At 49.0% G+C, this 25,103-nt stretch overlaps 6 protein-coding genes across 6 annotated transcripts; 4 read left to right on the forward strand and 2 right to left on the reverse strand.

The window, feature by feature from the left end:
- Window positions 1-1,409: 1,409 nt before the first annotated feature.
- J7337_001186 (uncharacterized protein) lies at window positions 1,410-2,158 on the forward strand (the record flags this gene model as incomplete). The annotated part of the gene is made up of 4 exons (XM_044818929.1): window positions 1,410-1,723; window positions 1,790-1,835; window positions 1,906-2,071; window positions 2,130-2,158. 4 exons carry the CDS (start codon window positions 1,410-1,412, stop codon window positions 2,156-2,158), a joined length of 555 nt encoding a protein of 184 aa, XP_044686631.1.
- A 6,060-nt stretch (window positions 2,159-8,218) lies between these two features.
- On the forward strand, window positions 8,219-9,127 carry J7337_001187 (uncharacterized protein; the record flags this gene model as incomplete). The annotated part of the gene is made up of 1 exon (XM_044818930.1): window positions 8,219-9,127. One exon carries the CDS (start codon window positions 8,219-8,221, stop codon window positions 9,125-9,127), a length of 909 nt encoding a protein of 302 aa, XP_044686632.1.
- A 1,232-nt stretch (window positions 9,128-10,359) lies between these two features.
- Window positions 10,360-12,821, reverse strand: J7337_001188 (uncharacterized protein; the record flags this gene model as incomplete). Its single annotated transcript, XM_044818931.1, has 4 exons — window positions 10,360-10,698; window positions 10,748-11,203; window positions 11,253-11,937; window positions 11,986-12,821. 4 exons carry the CDS (start codon window positions 12,819-12,821, stop codon window positions 10,360-10,362), a joined length of 2,316 nt encoding a protein of 771 aa, XP_044686633.1.
- Window positions 12,822-14,288: 1,467 nt separating this feature from the next.
- ASF1 (Histone chaperone asf1) lies at window positions 14,289-15,303 on the reverse strand (the record flags this gene model as incomplete). The annotated part of the gene is made up of 4 exons (XM_044818932.1): window positions 14,289-14,679; window positions 14,732-15,040; window positions 15,098-15,137; window positions 15,195-15,303. The coding sequence occupies 4 exons, from the start codon at window positions 15,301-15,303 to the stop codon at window positions 14,289-14,291; spliced, it is 849 nt and encodes a 282-aa protein (XP_044686634.1).
- A 1,286-nt stretch (window positions 15,304-16,589) lies between these two features.
- On the forward strand, window positions 16,590-19,717 carry RNA14 (mRNA 3'-end-processing protein rna14; the record flags this gene model as incomplete). The annotated part of the gene is made up of 4 exons (XM_044818933.1): window positions 16,590-17,210; window positions 17,261-17,692; window positions 17,742-18,753; window positions 18,804-19,717. The coding sequence occupies 4 exons, from the start codon at window positions 16,590-16,592 to the stop codon at window positions 19,715-19,717; spliced, it is 2,979 nt and encodes a 992-aa protein (XP_044686635.1).
- Window positions 19,718-21,246: 1,529 nt separating this feature from the next.
- J7337_001191 (uncharacterized protein) lies at window positions 21,247-24,266 on the forward strand (the record flags this gene model as incomplete). Its single annotated transcript, XM_044818934.1, has 2 exons — window positions 21,247-21,597; window positions 21,651-24,266. 2 exons carry the CDS (start codon window positions 21,247-21,249, stop codon window positions 24,264-24,266), a joined length of 2,967 nt encoding a protein of 988 aa, XP_044686636.1.
- Between the last annotated feature and the right edge of the window lie 837 nt (window positions 24,267-25,103).

Genomic DNA, 25,103 nt, shown 5'->3' on the forward strand with positions numbered 1-25,103 from the left:
CTCTGACTTTGAAGCACATAATACTCGTAAATCGGGTGTTTTTGGGGCATGTAAAGATGACCGCACATCCTTTTCGCATGTATCTGTACGAATAGGCCACTTTCTACGTGATTGCGGGTTCTGTTCGCTCGGCTGGTGAAGGAGGAATCTGCTTGCGCACATTCAGAATGAACCCCGAAATCGACAATGTAAACCACATGACAGTGGTTGCGCCAAGTTGGAGTCTGTGTAGGCCAGTTTTCGAGCACAATGTGTGGCAGGTTTTCACTTGTGGCCTGTTGAGTAGAATCTGGTCCATGAAGGAGGAGTTCCCTCAGAGTATCGTGTTCGTCAAATTTCGAACACATGTCCTTCTCAGGCATGATTGATATGGTCGATAAAATCAAGTCATCCTGCTATATCCTGAGCTTTCCTCGCTTCTCAATCAGATATCGTTGTATGGCTTTTCGAATAAATTGTTCGGGGGAGATCAGCCGCCTGCAGTAGGAGAGTTGGTAGTATCGAGTGCCGATAAGACGCAAATAAATCCGCCTAAGAAATATTAGACGTTGATATAGGTATTCTCTTGAATTATAAGGGTTTAGAAATCTGAGCTGTTCTCCTCCGCCGTGGGCAGCAAAGCAGTAACGAATACAGGCAGGTGTGGGCAAACTGATGGACAGAATGGAACGGAAGGCACACTGCAGGCATACAGCAGCGCCGTTTGAGCAGCTGCATATTCCTTCTTCATCGGAGCTATCTTCACAGGTACCTACTAAGGTAGAAACAACAATAGGAACCCTTACAATGGTCAATAGGATGATCTCTTCATCACTACCTAGGTATTCACCAGACACTCCTTGCCAGCAAGTTATTTCAAATACCTACCCTGGTAGGTATCCAGTATTAAGAAGACTCTACCTGTATGCATAGGTACCATGTTGATCTACACGCTAGATGTCTTCCCTTTCCACGGTCTAATCATTTCTAGCAAAAAATATTAATACCTTCCTTACAGCATACCTAGGTAAGGTTAGTACCTGGGTAAGTACATAATAGCTACAGGTAGTAATTCGTCGATATAGGTCATTCGTCAGCGAGGCCACCTGCGGATATGTCCAGCTTATTGTCCCGGGGCAAACAGTAGAAACCAATTGTTGAAGAGTGAATATGTATGTCTAACAAACATTATCATTGTTGTTGGTCCATTTTACTAGTGTAACACGATCATGATTTTCGCATACAAAAAGCACACGCAAGGAGCCGGTACATCAGCTTTCAACAATTGAGCTCCACTGCGCTAAGGAGCTCAACGTGATGTCATTTGTACCACAGCTGTCCCAAGCTTCAACCTCCGCCGCGAATCAACTGGCAATCCAAGAAGCAATTGACCACGCGTGCCTCACACTTTATCTGAACAGCCTTCGGCAATGTCCTTCAGAGCTCCTATCCGACGTATCGCCCTCGCCAGGCCTGCTTTGGCTGCGCGAGGCTTCCACTCTACCCCTCGTGCTTTTGTCCGCGTTGGTCAAGAGATTCCTAACCTTGACGTCCTTCTGGAGGACTCGCCCGGTAACAAGGTCAATCTCGCGGAGGAGTTCAAGTCCGCCAATGGATACATCGTTGGCGTTCCTGCTGCCTTCTCCGGAACGTGCTCCAGCAAGCACATTCCCTCTTACATCAACCACCCCAAGCTCAAGCAGGCTGGCCAGGTCTTTGTTGTATCCGTCAATGATCCGTTTGTGTAAGTTTATCAATCATGAAACATCGTATACAATGATAATCTGGCATGTTTCTGACTGTGTTGCAGCATGAAGGCTTGGAGTGAGCAGCTCGACCCCGCCAAGCAGACCGGTGTGAGTAAACATTTTTAACACGAAACTCCCCTCGTTCAATGTTCCAGGCTATTCCTCTAACTTCTCTCAGATCCGATTCCTTGGCGACCCTACTGGTGAGTTCACTAAGGCTCTAGACCTTGGCTTCGAGGCATACGAGGTATTTGGCGGTATGCGAGGAAAGCGATATGCCCTCAAGGTGGAGGATGGCAAGGTCAGCAAGGCATACGTGGAGCCTGACAATACTGGAAGCGCTGGTAAGTAACATCCTAGGATCGTTTATCATGTCATATTGGCTAACATCAAATCTACTAGTCTCCATGGCGGAGCAAGTGCTCGACTAGATTTGTCTATCTCTATAAATTGGGATAGAGTGTCCCCTTGGCGTTATCTTAAACACCCTGAGAGCATCTCTTGATCCAAATATATCACTTAAGTACTCGTAGTACTTTAAATTTCACTCGCCCAAATTCTTTTTGGCTTTGACCACCCCTGTTGTCGTCATGGCCTGCTCGTCTAATCATCTCGATCCGCACAAATAACGACCTCTTAGCAAAATCCTTCCTTAATCTTGACGCATATCGATTCAACATGAACAAAAGAGCACAGACTAATCTTGATGAGAACTTGTGAGTGTTTGGCTTCTAATGTGATACTTTCCCTGTGAGATAGGCTTCCTGATTAGCGAGCCATCGCTTCCAACTCTTTCGACAACATTGCCATCGGCTCCATGATTATCGTGCGTCTCGATTCTTTTAAATCTATAACTTTGAACCCCATTCGGCTAGCAGATTAAGTTGCCCAGTGTCAGTACTATTCGTTTATTATCATAATTTTATCCCCCGCTCACCTGTCACCTATGCAAACCTTGGCTGATTCGTAAGGCTCGCGTCCACTCGTTTGGTCTGAGCCTTCTGTCCTGGATTCAGATATGTTGCGAGGAAGGCCTGTGGGGGAGTTAGTTGTTTCACTTGTCCAGTGATCTGACTGGTGGCGGCATGAGGAGGTGCAAACCTTCAAGCGCAGTCCTGGGATATCACGGGTTTCAGCTGCTGGGCAAAGGCTACTTATCCTCCTGCAATTATTGCTCTGTGAAAGTTCTCACTATCGTACATTTCTGGCTAAGATGATACCCCTTTTGTCGAAGTCACTGCTGGTCATAGCCAGCCTATGGGTTAACGGCCATAACTCGGCGTGGGTATTGAAACTCTCAGCAGTGGATGATCCCACCTATTCTCGCGTGTCTTTTCAGTTGGTTTACCATTCGCAGCGAGTCGCCTTTGGCATTGCCAACGATATTTCCAATGACACATTTCTCAGTCAACGACAACTGGTTGAATACAGTCCGCGTTGACATCTGGTTCAGGGAGTGATAAGAGAGGCTTCCGTTACTACTACCCTATAGTTGCTACACGACCAAACATGACTCTCCTGTGTACTCGATAGTGCCTTTCTTATATTCTAGTCATCAGTCGACAAAACATACGATAATGCTTAAGGTATTAGCTTGTGTATACTACTGATGCATAAAATTGTGGTTTCCGTGAGCAGAATATATCAGCCACAACGACCCAACTGTGTTTGTACAGGTTTCAAGTCCTTGATGAACTGTGGTGTGCTGTAACTAAGGTACTGCAGAAGCCAACATCGAATGGAAAAAACATTACATGGAAAACACTTAGAAATACAGACTTCACTAACACCCTACGCTATGGAATTAGCGACTGTATTAATCTGGTGGCAGATTCTCAGTGTTCAAAAGACATAAGTTTTCATCACGACAAATGACGGTGGAGTATGGATAGACAGACCAGCATCACATCACTACGTATCTTATCACTAGACATATCATCAGACCGGACAGGAAACGCTTGTCAACTCGATAGCCGAAATGCCCCATCAAAAGTAGGATAAGGACAGCGGCATGTTACTCAGACTAGCCGTATAGCTGAGCCTTTAGACAAAAGAATGCCTTCCAAACAGGGACTCGACCGCCGTGGACCGAGATGACGATGGCCGTTCTGCCGTGTCCGAACTTGGAATGGAGAGCTCTTTAAAGAACATAACGGCGACGAATGAGAATCCATCGCAAGGGCTTGGGCTTGTCACGCCAAATGAGTTGCAACTACCTGTACAAGGGCGAAAGAAAGGCTAACGAGGAGGGTCTGGGACGCGTCTGGAACGCGATATCGTGAGCAGCCTTGTTGAGTGGTGAATTAAGCGCGCAACAAGGGTATTGGAGGAAATGCAACAAATGATTAACTACGAATCAAAACTCGACAATGAACCAAAGATGCCCGGATATGTGACGGCCGCGTGTGACCGGGCCTAATTTCGATATGATGAACCTAGAATCGTTGCATACATGTAGTAGGTGTTAACGCTGGAACCCAGGGGCATGAATCATATCGATATAATTACGGCTGAGGTGATAATCGGATATTGAAATGTGACATGGGCGGGCGGCGGCCGCGACATGAGGAAACAAACAACTTAGGTACCCTTTATTCCAGACAGGGCTCTTTGAGCTACGAATATCGTCACTTGATCGACGTGTTCACTGGATGGTGTAATCAGGTAGACTTTGCAGCAAGTGCGCTGATGGCCACAGCCGTTAACTAAGGCGTCACAGCCATAGCCTATTCCACACTGACACCGAGATAAAGGCAAGGCGGACAGACCGAATCCAAGCATGCAGTCAGTCCATCAGGCTCTGTCACTAGATAGATGCGCTGTTGCCCAAGACAGTCACTTCTCAATAGGTATGTGTTTGCGCAAAATATGGCTGCCGATATTGGGCTGTTATACATGCATGCAGTCCGAGATCATGAGGCGGCCACATGCATTGATGTTGTGATATGGGATGATTGGGAGATATCAAACCAAGGCGCTGATATTCCATCACTCCCCAGAATCACATGTAGTAGAAGAACAACATGCGTCATGGCTAGCTAGGCACCTATTGTTTATAACTGAAAATCCAAATCTGATGTCAAATCCAATCGGAACATTATCGATCCATGGTAACCAATTGATACTAATGAAGCCTCAGTTTTGTAACCTTGCATCGCTCTGCAGACGAAGAAGACTAGGAGGAGAAGGGAAAAGATGACGGATGTCTACCCAACCACACCAACTCGAGGTACCTAGCCGCAGACTAGGTAAGCTGTGACAAGTGGCCAACCACGCACATGCATCCGTAACAGCAAAGAAAGAGTAGGCCAAGACATGGGGGGATACACACACCACCACCACGCGGTTACCCCCCCACCACTTTAGCAGACGACGTGCGATCTCGAGACAAGTACTGTAGATATAGTCTGATAGTGTACGTACAGGCTATAGCTGGGAAGCAATATGACAATGCACTTGAGCAGTGAGTGAGTGCATTTCATTAATGCGATGCGATGCGATGCGTGAGATCGAGCACAGCCGACAACGCACCAGTGCTGTAACCCCCCCGATATCTGAGACTCTGACACGAAATTTGACTTCTGTTCGGCAAAATACCGTTGCAACTTTGCGTCGTCGTCTCAGGATACGATGACATTACATCGGCCCTCGAAGCAAAAAGAGACACAACAGCATCATGGAGCAAGAAAACCTCCAGCTCTGGAGCAAAATGGCGAAAATGTTTAATCCGAAGGCTTACTGAGTATGTATAAAGTTACCTGAGCCCTTTGGTTACTGGCCATAGAGGTCTCAAAGTTTTCTTGACTACCTACCTAGGTAGGTACCTACCCTTGAATAAGGTGTGTAGATGTCAATTGAAGGTACGCGCCGCGTCCGCGTGCAACAGGAACACAAAGAGTTCCTCTCCTCGTCCACATGCGGAGCCTACGTTAGGACGTCCCGCATATTCCCACCCATTGAGGTGCAATGACCGTGCTAGCATTACCGCGATCCACAAGCCAAGGATCCACGGCCACTCACCGACTCCGTAGCTCTTACGTACGAACTGCTGCAGCCAGTTTGAGACATTCAAGACTGAGCCCGGTGTGTTTAATGAGGTGAAAAGCTAAAGGTACAGGGCTCAACGGCAGTGACGGGGAAAGAGATAATCAATGTACGGAGGACAGAGGTATTCGCTCTGGTCTCAGGATGGAACAGACAGGGCCTCGTATTGTGATTGCGTCCCTTTTAGATCCAGGCCTGCACTCGTACAAGAGACGGACGGGTACCGTAGCACGTCCAACGGATCCTGCACGTGGATCTTTGTCCTGTGGAGCTACGCTTCAGAGCTCTTCACAACTACAGACAGGCAAAGGAACACCGTTGACGGAATGAGAATAAAGCCAAGTTTGATAACTTCCTACAACGAGGTTGGGAATGTCTCTAATACCACACGGCCAGTGAAGAAGAGGTCCGAATCACTGGATTCAGGCTGTGAGCGAGTGCCAATAATATCACACCGACATTTGCCAATCGTTTACATCAATTCAAGGTTGCCATATCCCCTCAGCCAGCTTCGTTTCACTGCATTGCATGTGACCAAGAAGAGGCAAATCGTTTCGTCACGTGTCCATACCTTGGGTTTTAGATACCTTAGGTACTGTGAAGCTGAGATGTTATTCTTTCAATGCCTGAGCTTTGGAAAGAATTAGAACTAGGTACATATCGACGTCCTGATGAAGCTGGAGATGTTTGAGGCCTACCCACTGACATCAATATACAGCCCTGTTACGGTGGCATATCGATAGCGTATCGATTAGACAGGCATGGGCACCAACTACCTACCTACCAGGTAGCCAGCAGAATGCCTTACCTTGCTTTGGTGACCGCTCTTCGTGAGTCAAAGCAGGCTACCTCTTTGTGAATTTGACAGAAGCTCAAGAACTTTGCAGCTTTGAAAAGCGCCTTGTGCCCCGTTATGCCGGCCGTCGGGATGTGAATAACTCGGGGCTAATTTTAGTCCAAGCCGGATTGCCAGCTCATCCACACACCATCCAACCCGGACAATGATCGGCCGACGAGAAAGAAAGAGAGAGGGGTGAGAAACACGGTTTGTATTTCGACCGCGATTTGTGTCGTCACTCGGTGACGGCTCGCGACAACTTGTTTGCTCGTTGAGGCTGAAGTTGCGAGAGAGAAGAGGTAGCCAGTTATTGGGATACAAGATCCAGAGAGAAGCGGTCTAGAAAAGAATGATAGAAATGAGGTACTAGAACAGGAAAACACCTAAACGTAAGAAGCTGGAGGCCGAGCACCTGGAAGCACAGTACTCCGTAAGATACTTGTAATCATCTTCTATCCCACCATCTCCCCATTCCTCCAACAAAGCAAGTTTACCTGTGCCAATGCTTAATCGACCTCACAGCGGGGTTTGTCGAAGAATCAGATAAAGAAGTTTGATCTATTGGGGTTTGACAACTCGGAACACCGGGATAGAGGTGGTTAATGCCGAGGACCAAAGCGTTTAATACATAGAGGCTGTGACTTGGATGGCTATGACAGCTGTCATCATATCGACTGACTTCGACGAGTCCCATGAAAGCTTCAGCAAAGTTACCTCTTCATTGAAAATGTTCTCCAATGGACGGATTGAACGAGACGAGACAAATAAATGTAGGTACATCGTAAATATCTTCAGACGGGAACCTAAGTTCAGGCTGGTATTTGGATTCACACCCTAACAGCCCAGCCACCGCAATGGCAAAATAGACACCCCCACCTAAGTGGACCCATACAAACACAGACACCTCACCAGGCAGCCAGGGTTAAAAAAGAGAGGAAGGTGCGCTCCTTGCGTCACAGTCTCTCTCCCAATCAAAACCTGACGCGGCTGGAGACCCACATTCGGAGCTGATTCATCCAGTCAAAGGAAGTCGTAATAACAGACTGGATCCCGCCCCTCAAATCATCTCGTCGCATTTTCCCTCGTCCTCTCCTTCTTCACGGCCAATCAATCCTCCTGTTCTCGTCCACTCAACGAGCAATCAGAATCGCCTAAGGCCTCTCGAAACATTTGATTTGATTGACCTGTGTCGCTACCTTTATTCTCTGGCCATTCACAATTCACAAGCACTTCTTCCCTTGATTGGATCATACACGCGCGCAAGCCCAGCAATCGCTCCCGCCCGCGAACCACAGACAGACAGACAGCCAGCCAGCCCAGTAAACGCTCTGTGCTCGCAAGCCCAGTCAAATTCTGCTATTCGCTCAGCGCCCGCCTTATCACCCCAAAGGGCAACACATAACACGGCAGAGCATTAGTCGAAGATCAGTTCTTACCATCACATCTATTCGCTCTGTCTTCTCTTGTAAAGATCTTGTTGCAACGCCACTTGATAACGCGTCAAGTACTGAACAATTCTTCATTGATCTTTTACGCGGTTAACGAATAGTAACGCGACGAGGACGTATTTCCTCGACACTTAGTGATCAGACTGGATTCCTAGTGGAGAATGGACTACAGTCAATACCAGCAAGGCCAAAATACACATCCCGGTTACGCGAACTCTGCTACTGCTAATAACATCGCTTCACCAACGAATACTATTCCCCAGCACACGGTACAATCCTCACCTGTCATCGCTTCTCAACAGCAGCAAGCTCAACCACAAGGACACAACATGTACGGACCACAATACGGAGTGGCACAACAGGGCATGCACTATGCGATGCCTGGTATACAGGCCGCCGCGATGGCAGCAACCGCCGCTGCTTCTGGCACGAACTATGGCTATATGTCCTCAGATCCCAATATTCCTCAAAGTTCGCCTCGGATGGGTGCCAATGCCAAAAAGGACGGACGACAATCGCCTCGAATGAACAGCATGTCCCAAATACCCGGCCGCCGAATGAGCCAGGTTACGAGTCCCGGCGTCGCGACGGCGCCCATGATGAGCCATGCCGGTACTCGACCAGGCGTTGCCCCATCTCAGATGCCCGCTCCCCAGATGCAGCACCCACAATCCCCGGAAATGCCAGCCGCTAGCGGCGCAGAGGAGTCGCCACTTTATGTGAATGCTAAGCAATTCCATCGTATCCTCAAGCGTCGTGTTGCTCGACAGAAACTTGAAGAACAGCTCCGACTGACGTCCAAAGGACGCAAGCCATATCTTCACGAGTCACGCCATAATCATGCAATGCGCAGACCTCGCGGCCCTGGTGGACGTTTCCTCACTGCCGAGGAGGTGGCAGCAATGGATCGCGAAGGTGAAAAGAGTGTCGATGGCAAAGATAATTCTGCCGGGGAAAGCTCTGGTACTACAGGAACAAAGCGCAAGTCTGAAGCCGGCTCAGCCACCTCAAACAAGAAAGCTAAGACGGACACAGCAAGCCCAGGGGATGAAGATGAGGACGATGGTTGATATTGCAAATAAGCTATATCACCTTCTCTCTAATTTTTCAGCCTACCAGCGGTTTACGACGTCACGAAAGCACGATTGTTTCTTCTTTTCATCGCCATGCTGCCTGCAACGGCCTGAATGGTTCCATACAGAGCGAGCATTTCTTTTTGATCGGATGAGGTATCTACAGTTATTGGCGGGTTGATGATATCGGCACCTTCGTTTATGTGTTGCAGCGGCTTATACCGTTCAAACACCATCCGGCACGGCGTCCTTTCTTGACGGGTTTTATTTTAATACAGCACTTCACTGGCAACAGCAGATCATCCAGGGTTTGGACGGGTGTCACCTTAGGGATAACAGATGGACAGAATGGATGGACGATTCGTTACGATGGATACCCCGCTTGATTATATCGTTCGATCTTTTCCCCTGCGTCTGCTGTCTCACTTCCTAGCGTTCTGTTGCATACGCCAGCATGGAACTGGTCCCGGGCATACGTCGGTCTGGCTACCGAACGATAAGCCACACTGTCACTGCGCTCACGATTCAGAACTGATCATCTCATAAAAGTGAGATTAGACGACGAATGGGAAAATCGGATTCAGAAAAGAAAAAAAAAGAAAGAAAACGTAAAGGGAACTCAGATGGACAAGATACCGTGTTACTTACTCACTTATCAAGTGGCTTGGTCAACTTGACACCATTGAATGAGGTCCTCAAAGGGTTGTATAGGTTTAGAGTCAGCGATGATGGTCCGGCGTTGGATCTGAAGTATAGGAGAAATGTGTTTAAGGATTAAAGCTTGTAAATTGTTTGTTTTAAATTTGATGACTCATATGTCAAAATTGCTGTCATGATAATGTTCTCTCCCAATGTTTTTGACCACCATTCATAATCTCACATTGCTGTCTACGTCACTGGTGACTGGAGAGACTGACATCAACGAACGTGTATCAGATCTCAGAGCACGAGGCTTAAACAATTGAGCTTGTTTAGCAGAAAAAGCATACATTCGAAACTAAGTTTCCACAATGGAACGGGGTTAATCTGATAACTTTCGTGTAGATACATGATCGTAGATGCCTATATCTCTTGCCATCATATCTCATAATTCGTAACCATGATTCGTAATCGTATCAAGCCACAATGATACTGAACATCGTTGTCCTGCGAGAAAGCGAGAACGCCCCGAAGCCGTGATTGTTATACAAATGAAGCCGTTTACCTCGCAATGAGGACCATAAACTTAACTAAACACCCCCGAAATCATCCCTCTCGACTTTCTGTGCTGACCTCTTGGTCCAAAGTCTGGCTGCAATCCTCTCGAGAAATGTACCACTACCTCGTCTCACCCTGGCCGCTGAGATATTATCAGGGACATCTGTGATCTCTCGAGACCGGCTCCGAGATTGGGTCATGAGACGAACAGGTGCACTGCCAATGGCACCAAGCTTGCGCAGTAGGACACTAAATGATCGTGTTTGGAGGAAAGTCACGAGAAGCATGAAGGGGACACAGACGAGGATCATGGTCAGGGGAAATCGCCAGTCGGTTGCAGGGACTGTAAAGACCGTCATACCGAAGACAGACTGGTTGTTGTTAGTGGAGGCTTGTAAATATGGCGCTTTGCTAACGTACCGTGACAAAAGTAAGTGGTAAGAAGATCATACTGATCATTGTGAGGACTTTAATGTTGTCGCCCTGTTCAATAGCTCTCCGGCTTTCCTTGATGGAGCTTCCACTGAAGAGCTGATCTCGCAGGTTTTCGATCTCCTTACGGGTTCGTTCGTTGCGTTTGAGAACCTCCGTGAGCTCTTGGACAACTTTGTCAAGCTCACAGCGCAGTTTAGCCATGTGTTTACTATAGGCAATCCCATCAGGCGAATCAGCTGCGTGATGCGGCCATAGAATCGGGTGGGTGCCGGCCCAGAAGCTGTCTGTAAATGTGTCGATATATGCCGCGATCATTGACTTGATACCCGTGTTCACAACAGCAAGGGTGTTGTACGCCCAGAAGTACCTTCTGATGTAGGTGAAGTGCTTGTCTTCGAATAACAGCTTGTCCCTGAGTTTAGGGTCAAACATGAATTCGGTCTGGAGATGATTAGTATAGCATTGAGATATGGGGGTTTAGTGAACGTACCGGGGGAGTGATGAGCTTGGTGACTCGCTCATGGAGGATCAGGTTTCGCTTTGTAGCATCACGGTACTCGGAGATGAGTAGGTCCAGAAACGCATATGGTCCATTGACATATTTCTTCTCCTGAAACTCCGGACCACGGACAGTATGAGAGTTATCAGGAAAACTCTGGATAGCAAGTAACTGCCATGGGCCAAATGTATCGAATAGAACCCCTTCTCGAGCACGCTCTCTTCTCGAACGCATAGGGGGAGCTTTGCGAGAGTCTCCGCCGAGTGATAGAGCCAATACAGAGCCGCATTCAGCGATATCAATATGATCCCCGAGACGACTTTCTGAAGGTCTTTTATCGAAACGCTGCCAAGGAGCTGGCTCGAAAGGGTGACTGACAACTGTGTAGTACTTGAATACAAAGAAGAAAGACCTCTGACGAACGTTGGGTGTAGGAGGGGTTGGTGACACCGACAGCCTGGCAGTGAGCGGGACCGGCGACGATGGGACAACGATGGGCGAGTGAGAAGTTGCTTGGGAGGGGGGCCACTCGTAGGCTCTAGTCATGAATGCATGGGTACGGCCACGGTTAGGCTCGTCAGAGAGGAGATGAGTGAGCAGCTCATTCATATCAAAGTGTGACGACATGGTCCAGTGAAGTGCAGCCAGGATAAGAGGTGTAGGCTCTTGGACGATGCTACAAAATGTTAGTCCAACCTGATGATGTTGTATGATAAAGACGTACGTGATTCGGCCTGTAGACGTGCCGATTCGGTTGACAACCCTGATTGTTTCCCAAACCGTAGGGGCGTCGACATTATCAGCCGGAATCTCGTAGGGGCCCTCGCCCGTATACTTGACATCTGACTGCGCGTCTCCATCTCCGTCAGCGCTGAGTTTGGTGAGTTTACAGTTATGGCCAACCTCGTACACTTCAAATGTAGACTGACTATACTGCTCTCTCTCATACGCCGCAAATTCACGGAAGGGTACATCTATATCAATCTCGGAACGTCGTTTCATGATATCGTCCAGAAAGGGTGCCATTTCGGGGGTGAAATCTTCGATTTTCAGATGCTGGAGGAGTTGACTATCGGCCCAGTCTGCCTGGCCGAGATGATCCCTGACAATGTTATGGGGATAGTCCTCAACCTCTCGCGTTGTGGTAGTAGCTGTCGTGTTATCCAGGAGAGGGAGAGGAATGAAAGAAACATCCTCGTCCTGGGCAAAGACAACGCGATGACTGCCACTTGGCGAACCCGTAAAGTGCTGAGGCTCAGCAGACAAAGATGGTCTTTCTTTTGTGCTCTCAAGAGTTGCGGCCCGCCCTCGCCGGAAGATAGGAGACAAAGAGGCCTCTGATGCGAATGTAGGGCCCGTGGAAGCTCTCAAGGGTGGTGTGAATGGGCCGTAGGGCTCAGGCATGGAGATGCTGCTGCGAGCATGGCTTTCTGCTGTGTCTCGTCGATGAGCGACGAGGCCATCTTGAAGGGTTGTCAGAGCGCGTAGATATTGTTCGCGAAAGTTGTCGGTTGCTCTGACAAGATCATCTAGAGCCTGAGAGGAAGTGTTTGTGGTCATTGATGAGCTTCACGTCACTTGGCTTGAAAATGGAAATATTCACATGATATTCTAATACTATAAAAGTCGCTGTCAAGAAAGGAGATGGAGGTGGAAGGTCGAGGGGTATTTCTATTCTTCCAGACTCGAGCCTGATTGCAAATCATCGGCGGACCCCGATGAATGTTGCGGCTGGGTCATGCTCGGCCAACATCCATGGTTAAGGTTGAATAAGCAAAAGAAGGGATGGTTGTGAGAGGAAAAGGTAGGGCAAACGAAAGATCCTTGAGTGAAGCAAGATAAGCTATGTCAAGCTCTTAGTGCGCCCAAGTGACGCGGGCACTAACGATGACTCCGAGGACCAACAAGTGTTCGTCCACATGTCACGCATCCCCAGTCACTGGCATCCGAGACAAGGTACAGCTTTCAACCTTCTCTAAAGAATAACCCAGAAAGTTAGCGAGCAGTCTGAAAAGATCACAACTTGTTATGGGCGATGTTCTTCTCAGTGTGCCTTTGATCTGAATGTCCCTACTATGGATCTCATGAGCACCCATGACAGCACCTACCATTGTACACCAATGGATAAATTCTCATGTCGACAATTTGCGTATGTGACGGTATACACACTATTGCTTCATGATAGGGCTGCCAAGGGCTCACAAGCCTCACTCGTCCCGAGTCTTTGCCGAAACCCAATTCTTGATTTGATATGGGGTGAGAGACCAGCCGGGGAATGGAGGATCAATCCCATAGGACTCTGATAACGAGGCTGTACTGGAAAAAGGCGTTTTGTCGGTCACCAACTCAGTTTGACGTTCGCTTGAACACGGCCTCTAGCGGTTGTCAACGGAATACCATGATGGCGGCGATGCGGGATTGGATATAAGGCATCTGCTTACTCTACAAAATTGCCTGTAGTTTAGTATCCGTCTTTAACATTCTACGTCATGCAGCCATCTCCTCTCACAAACCGGGCGACCCTGAGCGCGGATGACTGAGAGGGTATACTATATTGCGGGGGTTAGAGTTTCACAGCATCCACGTGCCGAAATTCATCGTCAGAACCTTAGATTATCGCTGATCAACATGGTGTTGAGCAAATGCAATTACGTTTGTCATGTGCCATTGACCAGCCGTCGACTACTACCACCATGCATGCACTGCTTCCTACTACTGTACTGTTTATTTGAGCCTCACTATACACATGTACTGGCTGAAATACAACAGACAGCTGCATATCTTGCAATAATAGGGTTTAGTTTCATACTCCTACATGTCCAAGCAATAGCCTAATGTATCCTCTCGACTACCTACCTTCCTTGGCTCTATACCCAACCCGCCTGATATCATTCCCTTTCATGTCTTCATAACTCTATAAAACAAACAGGTACCAGCCAGCGTATTAAGACCTCTCAGTAGCATTCATTGTCCAATGCCTCATTCGCACCGCAGCCATATCACACGCAAATATCCTTGTTGGAGTGCTTAGGAAGCGACACTCACGGGCTTGGCGGCTGATGCGGCGGGCTTCTCAGCACTGTCAACCTCCATGGCATCACCATCGGCTTCAGCCTCAGCCTCGCCTTCTCCTTCCTCTTCCTCCTCAAGCTCCTCCTCACTCTCGCCCTCGATGTCGACACTTCCGTCATCGGACAGCTCCTCCTCATCCTGAGCGTTCTCTCCTTCGTTCTCCACACCAGCCATCTCTGAATCCTCTCCGTTGCTGGCCTTGGCCTTGGAGCTAGCCTCAGCCTCGTCAGCTTCAGCAGCTTTCTCCTCGTCGGCCTCTTCAGCACCGTATTCGTCGCCGTCGGCGACAAGATCAGCCTCGGGTTGCTCAGGGGGGTACTCAGCGGGGGCAGATGCCTCGGAATCCCTGGAGTCGTGTTAGCTTGAATACATTATCGCTTGCTGATTTTTCGACTTACCACTTGATGGCAAACCGAGTCACTCGGGGCTTCTCAGCCAATACATTGCGCTTCACACGCTCAATAATGGGCTTAGCCGGGGGCTCAGCGTTGAGCTCCTCCGAGTCATATTCGTTGTTGACGTAGTAACCGACGCGAATAAACTCACGTCCATCGTAGGCGCATGTTAGAAGAATGACGGTAACACCGAGAATCTCTGCATCGGGAATCCGGGCGGTTTTGGGAGCATCGGCCTCGAAAATGAATTTGTTGACACCAACGGGGATGGGACCGACGAGAAGGGAGTCGAGTTCTTGGTCGTACTGGTCACTGAGAAGTGTTAGAAGAAGCGGTGTAAGGAGGGGCCTCAATCAAGCTGATCCATACCTGGTAGCGGATCCAACGTAAGTGAGCTTCCACTCGAGATCTGTTCCTTATTAGCGTTGTGGTTTTTTACCCTGCAATAGACCAAAGTTGCACGAACCCTTCTCTAGCGGCTCGAGGCATTCGAAAGTAATCTCAAACTCGTACTTGTCGGTGAACTTGGCTGGGTTGTTTAGGACATTAACGCCCAAAAGCGAAACGACAGACATTTTGATGAAGATGGGGGGTGTATGAACTGAGTAGGTCGTAATCAGGAGCACACGGAAGTGGCAAAAATCGAGGTTCTAAAGGAAAAGGGTGAAAAAGAACGAGAGCACGAGTGTCTGGTTCTTTACGATGTGTGAAGGTTGATGTGGGGAGAAGCGCGATGTGAGATGCAAGAGAAGAGAGAAGAAGAGAGGAATAGAAGCTGGGTGGATGTAGTAGTAGTAGTTGTTTGATGAAAAGCGTCGTACTAGTCTTAATAGCAGTACGGAGTATGCGAGCATGGGTCCCTAAAAGAAAACAAGAGCGGATCGATTTCTGGTTGCGACGGGGGATGACCTGCCCTGGGCGTCAAGGTCCAAAATGTGAGGAGCGACAGTGGGACGCGTTAGCGGTCATACCCGCGTAGAGAGGTTGCGTTGGGGACGCGACCTCCCTGAATGGAATCCCAGGAACTCATCTCAGTCAGGTGACCTTGACATGGAAGTTTGATTGTGTGCGGGCATTGTCCAAAGCCCAACCAACAGGGCAGTCTTTGAATATTATCTCTTCTGTTGAGTAGGTGGTCCTATGGTTATAAATATGAGAACCAGAGTTTATACGAACAGGGCGATCTGTCAATTTTCCTGAAAACCCACTCATACACAGTGCTATCCATTCTCATCAATCTTATGTATTTTCTTTTGAATACCTCCCATCAAAAGCCTGTCCATCCATTCTCTCTAGTAGTGACCCACTAAAGTGCGGCTCTTGAATACCAAGTTCGTTCACCGCCTTAGACGTTCTAAGCCCAACCTGGTTTCTGCCGCAACTGCTTTGTTCAAGATTACTGTTCTTTGTTGGAGCTATCAGACTTTGAGGCGCTCGACCAAAACCATCCACGCGCAGCTCGACGCACGACCATTTCCCCAACCCGGATCGATTGCACGCCTGTCTTTGTATCGCTGTCTTTGATTTTCTCTTTAGGCGCTGAATTCAGACATATATCATCCGGAGCAAGCTGGCGCAGCTCGTGGAGCTTGCTTCGTTCGCGACAGACTCTACTGCCCGCTTGTCTCGTATCATCAAGGATTGAATCATTTTCGACCGGGCCCATCGCACCCCTTCAATCGAGATACCCGTGACTCTATCGAGTAGCGACCGCTTGCGTACTCTCAATTCTGACCTCCCGATTGCCGTTCGCGACTCGGACATCATCTTCTGATTTCACAGGTCTTCGCTGACGCGCCTTTCGAAATCGCTTGCTTCTTGATCGAGACTTTGCAGCACGGCCTGTTTTTAAAATTGCAGGATGGCTTCCGAAGGTGCTTCATGGGGAGGAGAGGATACTAGTGCGCCGGGTTTTCAAGTTCAGCATAGCGAGGAACAAGTTGATAACTACGCTCAAGACTCTCCTGCTTCTGGTGACGCTGATACCGCAGATAATGGTACAGAAGATGATGGGGGAGAATATGATCCAGAGTCAGTCACCATCGGTACACCTGCGCCAGTTACTGAACAATCTGCGACCTTTGCTCAACGTCAACCTTCCAAACCCAAGATGTCAGGGGGCTTTATTGTTGAAGCATCCGATGACGAAGATGAGGGCGAAGATGAAGCTGACCAGCCTTCCAATACTGCTCCTCGATCGGAAGAAGTGCCCTCGCTCCCTCATCCTGGCCGTTCCACTGCATCTCATGAACCTGCTCAGCCAGCTCTAACCTATACACCTGTTCCTCCTGCCGTCCCTTCCAATGTGACTCCAGCTTTGGCTGGTCTCGACCCTGTTGCTCTCCTCGAGGCCCGTGTTAAAGAGGATCCTCGTGGGGATATGGATGCTTGGCTTAACTTGATCGCCGACCATAGACGCTTGAGCCGACTTGATCTTGCTCGAAGTACCTATAATCGTTTTCTCGAGATATTTCCACAAGCTGTGAGTGAACCTCATTTCTTCCTGTAATATGTATTGACAACATCTACCAGGCTGACGTCTGGGTCGAATGGATCGAGATGGAGCTTGGTCTCGACAACTTTGTCGATGCTGAACAGCTTTTTGGAAGATGTCTTATGACCGTACCCAATGTCAAGCTGTGGACAGTCTATCTCAACTATATTCGCCGTCGCAACGATCTCAACAATGATCCTTCTGGCCAAGCTCGCCGAACTATTACCCAGTCCTATGAGTTTGTCATCGACAACATCGGTGTGGATCGAGATTCTGGCAATATCTGGCAAGATTATGTCCAGTTCGTCAAAAACGGCCCCGGCCAGATTGGTGGTACAGGTTGGCAGGACCAGCAAAAGATGGATCAATTGCGCAAAGTATATCAACGCGCTATCTCCGTGCCCATGTTGACCGTCAACAATCTCTGGAAGGAGTACGACCAGTTCGAGATGGGACTGAATAAGATGACTGTATGCTTTACTCCTTTGCCTACAACAGCATAAACGCTAACATTATTAGGGACGCAAATTCATCCAAGAGCGCTCTCCAGGCTATATGTCCGCCAAGAGTGCCAATATTGCTCTGGACAACATCACCCGGCACCTCAGACGCACTAATCTTCCCCGATTACCGCCAGCTCCAGGGTTTGATGGGGACCAGGAGTTCAGAGATCAGGTTGAACTGTGGAAGAAGTGGATCGCTTGGGAGAAAGAGGACCCCCTTGTGTTGAAAACGGATGAGCCCAAAACATACAACCAACGGGTACTCTACGTCTACAAGCAAGCGTTGATGGCACTCCGTTTCTGGCCTGAGATCTGGGTTGATGCGGCAGAGTGGTGTTTCCAAAACGATATCCGGGAAAACGACAAAGAGTTGGGCACAGAATTGCTACTTGAAGGCATTCGAGCAAACCGTGAAAGTGTCCTGCTTGCCTTGAAACATGCGGACCACATTGAAGTCAACTATCCTGGCAAAGAGGTTGACAAGGCCGAGTTTGCCCAGGCTGTCCGAAAGCCATACGATGATGTTCTTGAAACATTGTACGAAATGGGCGACAAAGTCAAAGAGCGGGAGAAGTTAGAGGTGTCCACATTGAGACAGGCCGCTGCACAAGATCTGGTTCAGGCTTCCATCGAACACAATGATGACGACGATGATGAGGAAGACAGCAAGCCTAAGCGTTCGCCCATGGAAGAACGCATTCTTGCAATTCAGAGGGGATATGCTGCTGAAACACAACTTCTGTCCCGTACCATTTCCTATGTCTGGATTGCTCTTGCAAGGGCCATGCGACGCATTCAAGGCAAAGGCAACCAGTCAGAAGGTGGTTTGCGCAAAGTCTTCACTGATGCACGTCAGAAGGGACGACTCACAAGCGATGTCTACGTAGCCGTTGCTCTTCTTGAGTCTGTTGTCTACAAAGATCCCGTTGGCGCCAAGATCTTCGAAAGAGGCGCCCGTCTGTTCCCCAACGATGAGATGTTCATGATAGAATACTTGAAGTATCTTCATTCCAAGGATGACACGACTAGTAGGTTTGGAATTCTTAATGAGGCAATGATTGAAACTGATCACTTATAGATGCGCGAGCCGTGTTTGAGACTTGTGTTACCCGATTGGTTTCCAAACCAGAGACTCTCGCAAAGGCAAAGCCGCTTTACGCGTATTTCCACAAATACGAATCGCAGTATGGCGAGCTATCGCAAATATCCAAGCTGGAGGACCGAATGGCAGAACTCTTCCCTGAGGATCCCAAACTGAAGTCTTTTGTTGCCAGATTTTCATCCGACAAGTTTGACCCAGTTGCTGCCCCTATCATAATTTCGAAGGCAGTGCAAATGAGGCCAAAACAAGTCATGCCCACTACGGTCGAGCAGCCTATTTCACTGCGAAACAGCCCCATGCCAGCGCGACAAGAACAGAGTCCCCGTCCTCAGTATGTTCGGGCAACTGCTTCTCCAAAACGGCCTCTTGCTGGAGACGATGATGAGCTCAACCCCCCCAAACGACTCGCTAGAGGAGTGTCGCCTCTCAAGGGTGCAGCGGGCCGCCGCCTTGACCAGCAGCGCCGGAACCAAGCATCAGCGTTACACAGGGATATTACTTTCCTTCTTAACATCCTCCCCCCTTCTCAAAGCTTTGACGCACAACGCGTTAACCCCACGGCCATGGTCTCTATTCTCCGGGACGTCCAGCTTCCTGATGCCGCCACGTTGAAGGCAACGGGCGGTGGTCAGACACGTTTTGGTAATTCCTCTCACGCTAGACAACCTTCAGGCGAGTTCGGCAGCAGGCCGCTGAGTCCATATGGAAGAGTGGCATCTGCAACCGGCGGGTACAGGAACTCGCCGCTACGGCCGGAGAGTGGAAATACCTTCCAAGCCAACCCCTATCCTCCTCCTGACCCGAGCGGCCAACTACCCATGTGGCCGCAAGTCCCTGGTGGTTACGGCGCACCGGCACCAGGTCAGTTTGCAGGATATAGATTTCAATGAGAAATCACTTGAGAGGATGCCAATGATCGATGACAAGGGATCTTGAGCTGTAAACAACCTGATCTAATAATACCAGTGAAAAGGGAATTTTTTTTTTTTGGATGACGTTGAGGGCCGTGGTGGGATTGTCTTTGCCTCGCGCGTTATGCATGGTATGGCGTTTGGGGGGATCAGACATCAGAAGTGGTGGATGTCATTGATATTTCGTTTGTTGAGAGGATGAGATGCAGGAAGATGATCTACCTACTCAATTGGTATCAAACAACTTCAATAACTTTTTATAATTGACTCGAGTCCTGGAATGTATACGTGTTTTGTGCTTTGCTTGAGCCTTGTGATCATTGTATCGTTTGTCGAGTTTTTAGCCGTGCTACGGCTGCAAATTGAGAATTGATGCCACAACGGATTGCTACATGAAGCTGCGTTTACCCATATACCAAATCCGGTGTCTCTACTTTTATTTTCCGCGGCCCGCATGTTTATGAAAACTACTGCCACAATGGTTTACTATTTAGCAACGAATGCACTGTTCTGTCCGACCTCAACCAGTTGGGTTGTGGCTTTGACCAAATCGTGGGACCATCAGAGACTCAACTGACACTCAACTTTGTTCAACGACGAAAACGTTTTTACAAACTCTTAGCAAGCTTGCATGAAGTCAGAAACGGCCAGTTTTATTGCTAGATAACATTGGGCATCGATATATCGTCGACATACCCTTGTGTGTGATGATACTCGTAGCTGATTCCTGTCACCTCATTGCCAGTGCCCCCATTGCTTCCTCAGTTCCTCAATGCATCACTGGATCCATAATCTGCCAGTGTTGTGACAGTGTCTGCCCTTGATTTATCAGTGTAATTGCTGCCTGATTCTCGGGGCGTTTTGTTGATATCTTCTCTCCGTGCACCTCCTCACCTCCTCATCTCCTCAGCACCAGCACTCCATCCTAAACTCATCCTAAGCTTCAGCTTGGGTGCATCACACAGTGAGTCACTGCCTCTCCAGCTTCCCTCTCTCCTAGCTATATAATCCCCTCCTCTTTCCCTCTTCCTCTCTCCTTCCTTCTTCCTTCATCATCATCACCACCGCTTCCTCCTTGCGCTTCCTCTTCTTGGGCAAGCACATCAACAACTCTAGCTTCTATCAATCAAGCCTTACAGAAGCACCAAACTTCTCTCGCTTGGCTTAAATAAAGCTCCTTTTCCCTCACAACAAATTCTCACATCTATCAGATTCCAAACCTCGTGCGCTTGCACAAACCTGAGAGCAAATCGCTTGCTTCCGCGACCGCGGCCGGTGAGTCTCTTCCTTCTTCCTTTTATGCCAATTCAGTTCAAGCACGCCTTCCCTCACGGCTATAAATACCCTCTCTTTCTCCTCTTCAAATTCTTTTCTTTCCTTCAACACTTCCCTCAACCCACCCCACCTACAACACACTTCGAACATATTCTACTTTTACCCAGTCCAATCTTTCTTCACCAATCATCTTTACCTTTCAGTCACTGACCCTTCCAGACACATCAGTCACCATGTCTGACAGAGGTCGCTCGCCTTCCCCGGCTGGGCCTGGAGGTCCCTCGGGCTCGGGACGCCGCCCTTCTCAGTCTCCCGCACGTTCTGCGTCTGGCTCTGCTGCTGGCGGTGCTCCTGTCGGCTACCAGAAACCCCTTGGCTTTGATCCTGCCAAACCCCAGGGCCAGGACAATCAAGGCAATACCCGAATGGAGTTGCCCCCTGACGCTTACGTGTCTGAGACCAAGAAGGACTTGTTCACGCTGCGAAATGGGCGCTTCAACACCGAGGGGAAACCCGAGCAGATCGAGGTCAACCAGTACAGGATGACCAAGTTCGATTACAACAAAAAGATCTTTCAGTACGACGTAAGTAACTTTCATATGAGTTCACATTCAATTCATTCTAACAAACACTGCAGGTTTTCATCTCTCCCAACCCGGACAAGATCGGCCCTGTCATGAAGAAGATTTGGGCACATGAAACTACTCGCAATGCCCTGAAAGCTTACAAGTTCGACATGTGGCTCTTCGATGGGAAGAAGCTAGCATGGAGTCCTGCTCTTGTGGAACGTGGTGAGGCTCGTTTCACTGTCGACCTTGACGAGGGCAGACGACCTGCTGGCGGGAGAGCGCGAGAAGGCGGCAAGTTTCTTGTCACCATTCGAAAAACTACCGAAATCCAAGTCTCTGCTCTCCAAGGTTACCTTGAACACAAGATCTCTTTCAACAACAGCGTTCAAGAGGCGCTAAACTTCATGGATCATCTTGTGCGACAGTGGCCTTCCAAGAACCTCCTGGCCATCAAGCGAAACTTCTACAAGACTGGTCAGCCTGGAAGCCCTCTCCACGACGGAGCTATTGTCGAGGTTCACAAGGGCACATATGCTTCGATCCGCATGAGTGACAATATCAAGCAGAGAGGTGTTGGCCTTGGCTACAACATTGATGTTGCCAACACTTGTTTCTGGATTGGCAACCAGCCAATGGATAAGATGGCTTGCAACTTCCTCGCCACTCTGGATCACAAGTATGGAGGGCAGACACCTGGCACTCTCAATGAGTTGCTCAAGCCCGTCCAGGACCGCAAAACTGGACGCTGGGCCTCCTCAGATGCTTTCAAGCAGCTCCGAAAGATGCGTCGACTCAAGTTCAAGGTCAAGCACAAGGGTCGAAAAAACGAGGACAAACTGTACACCATCCAAGACTTTACTTTCGATGAGAAGTTCGGCGAAGCGGGCGCAACGGCCAGGACCATGACTTTTGAGAAGGACGGGAAAGATATCTCGGTGTATGAGTACTACAAGAAGGAGTACAACGTGACCCTGAGGCTGTCTCATCTTCCACTCATTGATGCTGGAAAAGCCGGCCTGATTCCTATGGAACTTGCCTTCGTTGAGGATATGCAGCGATACCCTTTCAAGCTTAACCCCGACCAGACAGCCGCCATGATCAAGATTGCTGTCACCCGCCCAGGTATTCGCAAGCGAGACATCCAGGCCGGAGCTGTTGCGCTGCAGATCGGCCAAGATCCATTCCTGAAAGAGTATGGCGTCAACATCGACTCGCAGTTTGCAAAGACTGAGGCACGCATTCTGAATGCCCCAGTCGTCAAGTTTGGACAAGGTTCAGCCGAACCCAGGTTTGCCGGTCGCTGGGATTTGCGAGGCAAGAAGTTCTGGAAGCAGAATTTCGCGCCTCTCCAGAGCTGGGGCTTCATCGCCTTGGAGACACCCGTTCAGAAGCCCGTGATGCAGGCTTTCGCCAGTACCTTCAAGAGCACCTACATCGGCCACGGAGGCAAAGTGCTTGCCGAACCTATCCTATTGCCTACACCTGGTAACCTCCGCTATGATGCTGCGGGTGCCATTGCTCACGCTCATGAAGAGATCACGAAGCAACGGGGCTACACCCAGCTCTTGTTTGTTATCGTCTCCAAGAAAAATAGCGGAACTTATGAGCGCCTCAAGAAGTCTGCGGATTGCAGATTTGGTATTCTTACCCAGGTCGTCCTCGGCAACCACGTGCAGAAGAACAATGGGCAATACCATTCGAATGTTTGCATGAAAGTCAACGCCAAGCTGGGTGGTGCCACTTCCTGCACTCCTCCTTTGTGGAAGTCCACTACATTCTTCCCCGACAGCCGCCCTACCATGATTGTGGGTGTTGATGTATCCCACGCCGCTCCTGGAGGCGTAACCCCATCCACTGCCTCGATGACTATGTCTGTAGACAAGGATGCCACTCGTTACGCCGCAGTTGCTGAGACCAACGGGTACCGTGTCGAGATGCTGACCCCCTCGAACATTCGATTCATGTTCGGAGAGCTCATCCCTCGTTGGAGAGTCAACCACCCAAGTCTGGTTCCTAAACACCTGATCTATTTCCGAGACGGTGTAGGAGAGGGGCAGTTTGCGTACGTGTTGGACCAGGAAGTCGAAGAGATCAAGAAATACCTTAGCACGGTCCTTCCTCCTGGACAGATGCCGAAGTTCACTGTGATTGTGGCTACCAAGCGTCACCACATTCGTTTCTTCCCTCAGAGAGGTGATAAGAATGGCAACCCTTTGCCCGGTACTTTGGTTGAACGAGAAGTCACGCATCCTTTCATGTTTGACTTTTATCTCAACTCACACGTCGCTATCCAGGGAACTGCTCGACCGGTTCACTACCACATCATCTTGGATGAGATGAACATGCCAGTGAATGATCTACAGAAGATGATTTACCAGCAGTGCTACTCGTACGCACGCTCGACCACCCCTGTGTCACTTCATCCGGCTGTCTACTATGCGCATCTCGCTAGTAACCGAGCTCGCGCCCATGAGAACGTCAACTCTAGTGATGGCTTCCGAATCGGTCCCAAGGGCCACGAGATCGCTGCGGAGAAGCAGGCACATGGCACCTCCACCGGCCTTCCTAACAGGAACGTTGAGGCACCCCCTTTGATCCGCCTTGGTGGTACAACTAGCCAGACACCCCAGGAGGGTGAGCAGCGGCAGAGAGACTTTTTCCGTGGCACCATGTGGTACATCTGATCTGTGATGGGAGATACCATGGACAAGAACGTGGATGGTGATGGAATGGAAGATGTGATGGGGTGATGAAAATGGAGAGTTGATCGCTAGGGCGGCGGGAAGGGCATGGACAATGCGAGCGATCTTAATTTCTGGTGTATAAGCTAGCGGATGCAGCTTTGAGGAAGCACAGGATCAGATTAAAACTAAAAGGGGCGACCGGTTTGGTGGGGAGTGGCGGTGGAGGTTGATTTTACTTGTTCTTAAAATAGCTCCTGATCAATTCTATCCAAGCGATCTTGACATTGTTTACTGTTCGTAAATGTGACTCGTGTTGTGGAGAGATCATGCCAGTCTTGTGCATAGCTAATGTGAGATTGAGGACGGAGATTGATCTCGCCTGACTTGGCTTCGATATAAGGAGGAAAACCTTGCCATTTGCAGGAGTATATAAGTTATGTCTGCCCAGGCGACCCTGACTGAATTTATGGTGCTATGTAGTTGATGGTGGACCACATAATGCGATAGAGGTCCATGATGAGCTGTGAATCCAAAAATTATTAAAATGTGGTGCTTGTAAGCCGTGAAGAGATCTAGAACTTCTACTCCGTCGCTCAGACAAGTATGAGAGAATATCTGGAAGCAGTTGGCGGTCTGACTTGAGGGGTTTCTTACTACATCCGACGTAGAGTTGCGATGCCATCTGCCTGAGTATCATGGACCATATTCACGAAGACTATTCAGAAGGCGCAGTAGTTATGATTAAATGGGCCGAAGGCTCGATTTTAGTATATTCAAGCCCATGATATAATAGATATTCATCAAGATCTCGTACTGGATACTGTTCTATCCCAGCGG

The sequence above is a fragment of the Fusarium musae genome, chromosome 1 (assembly GCF_019915245.1).
Source record: "Fusarium musae strain F31 chromosome 1, whole genome shotgun sequence".
Classification (NCBI taxonomy): Eukaryota; Fungi; Ascomycota; class Sordariomycetes; order Hypocreales; family Nectriaceae; genus Fusarium; species Fusarium musae.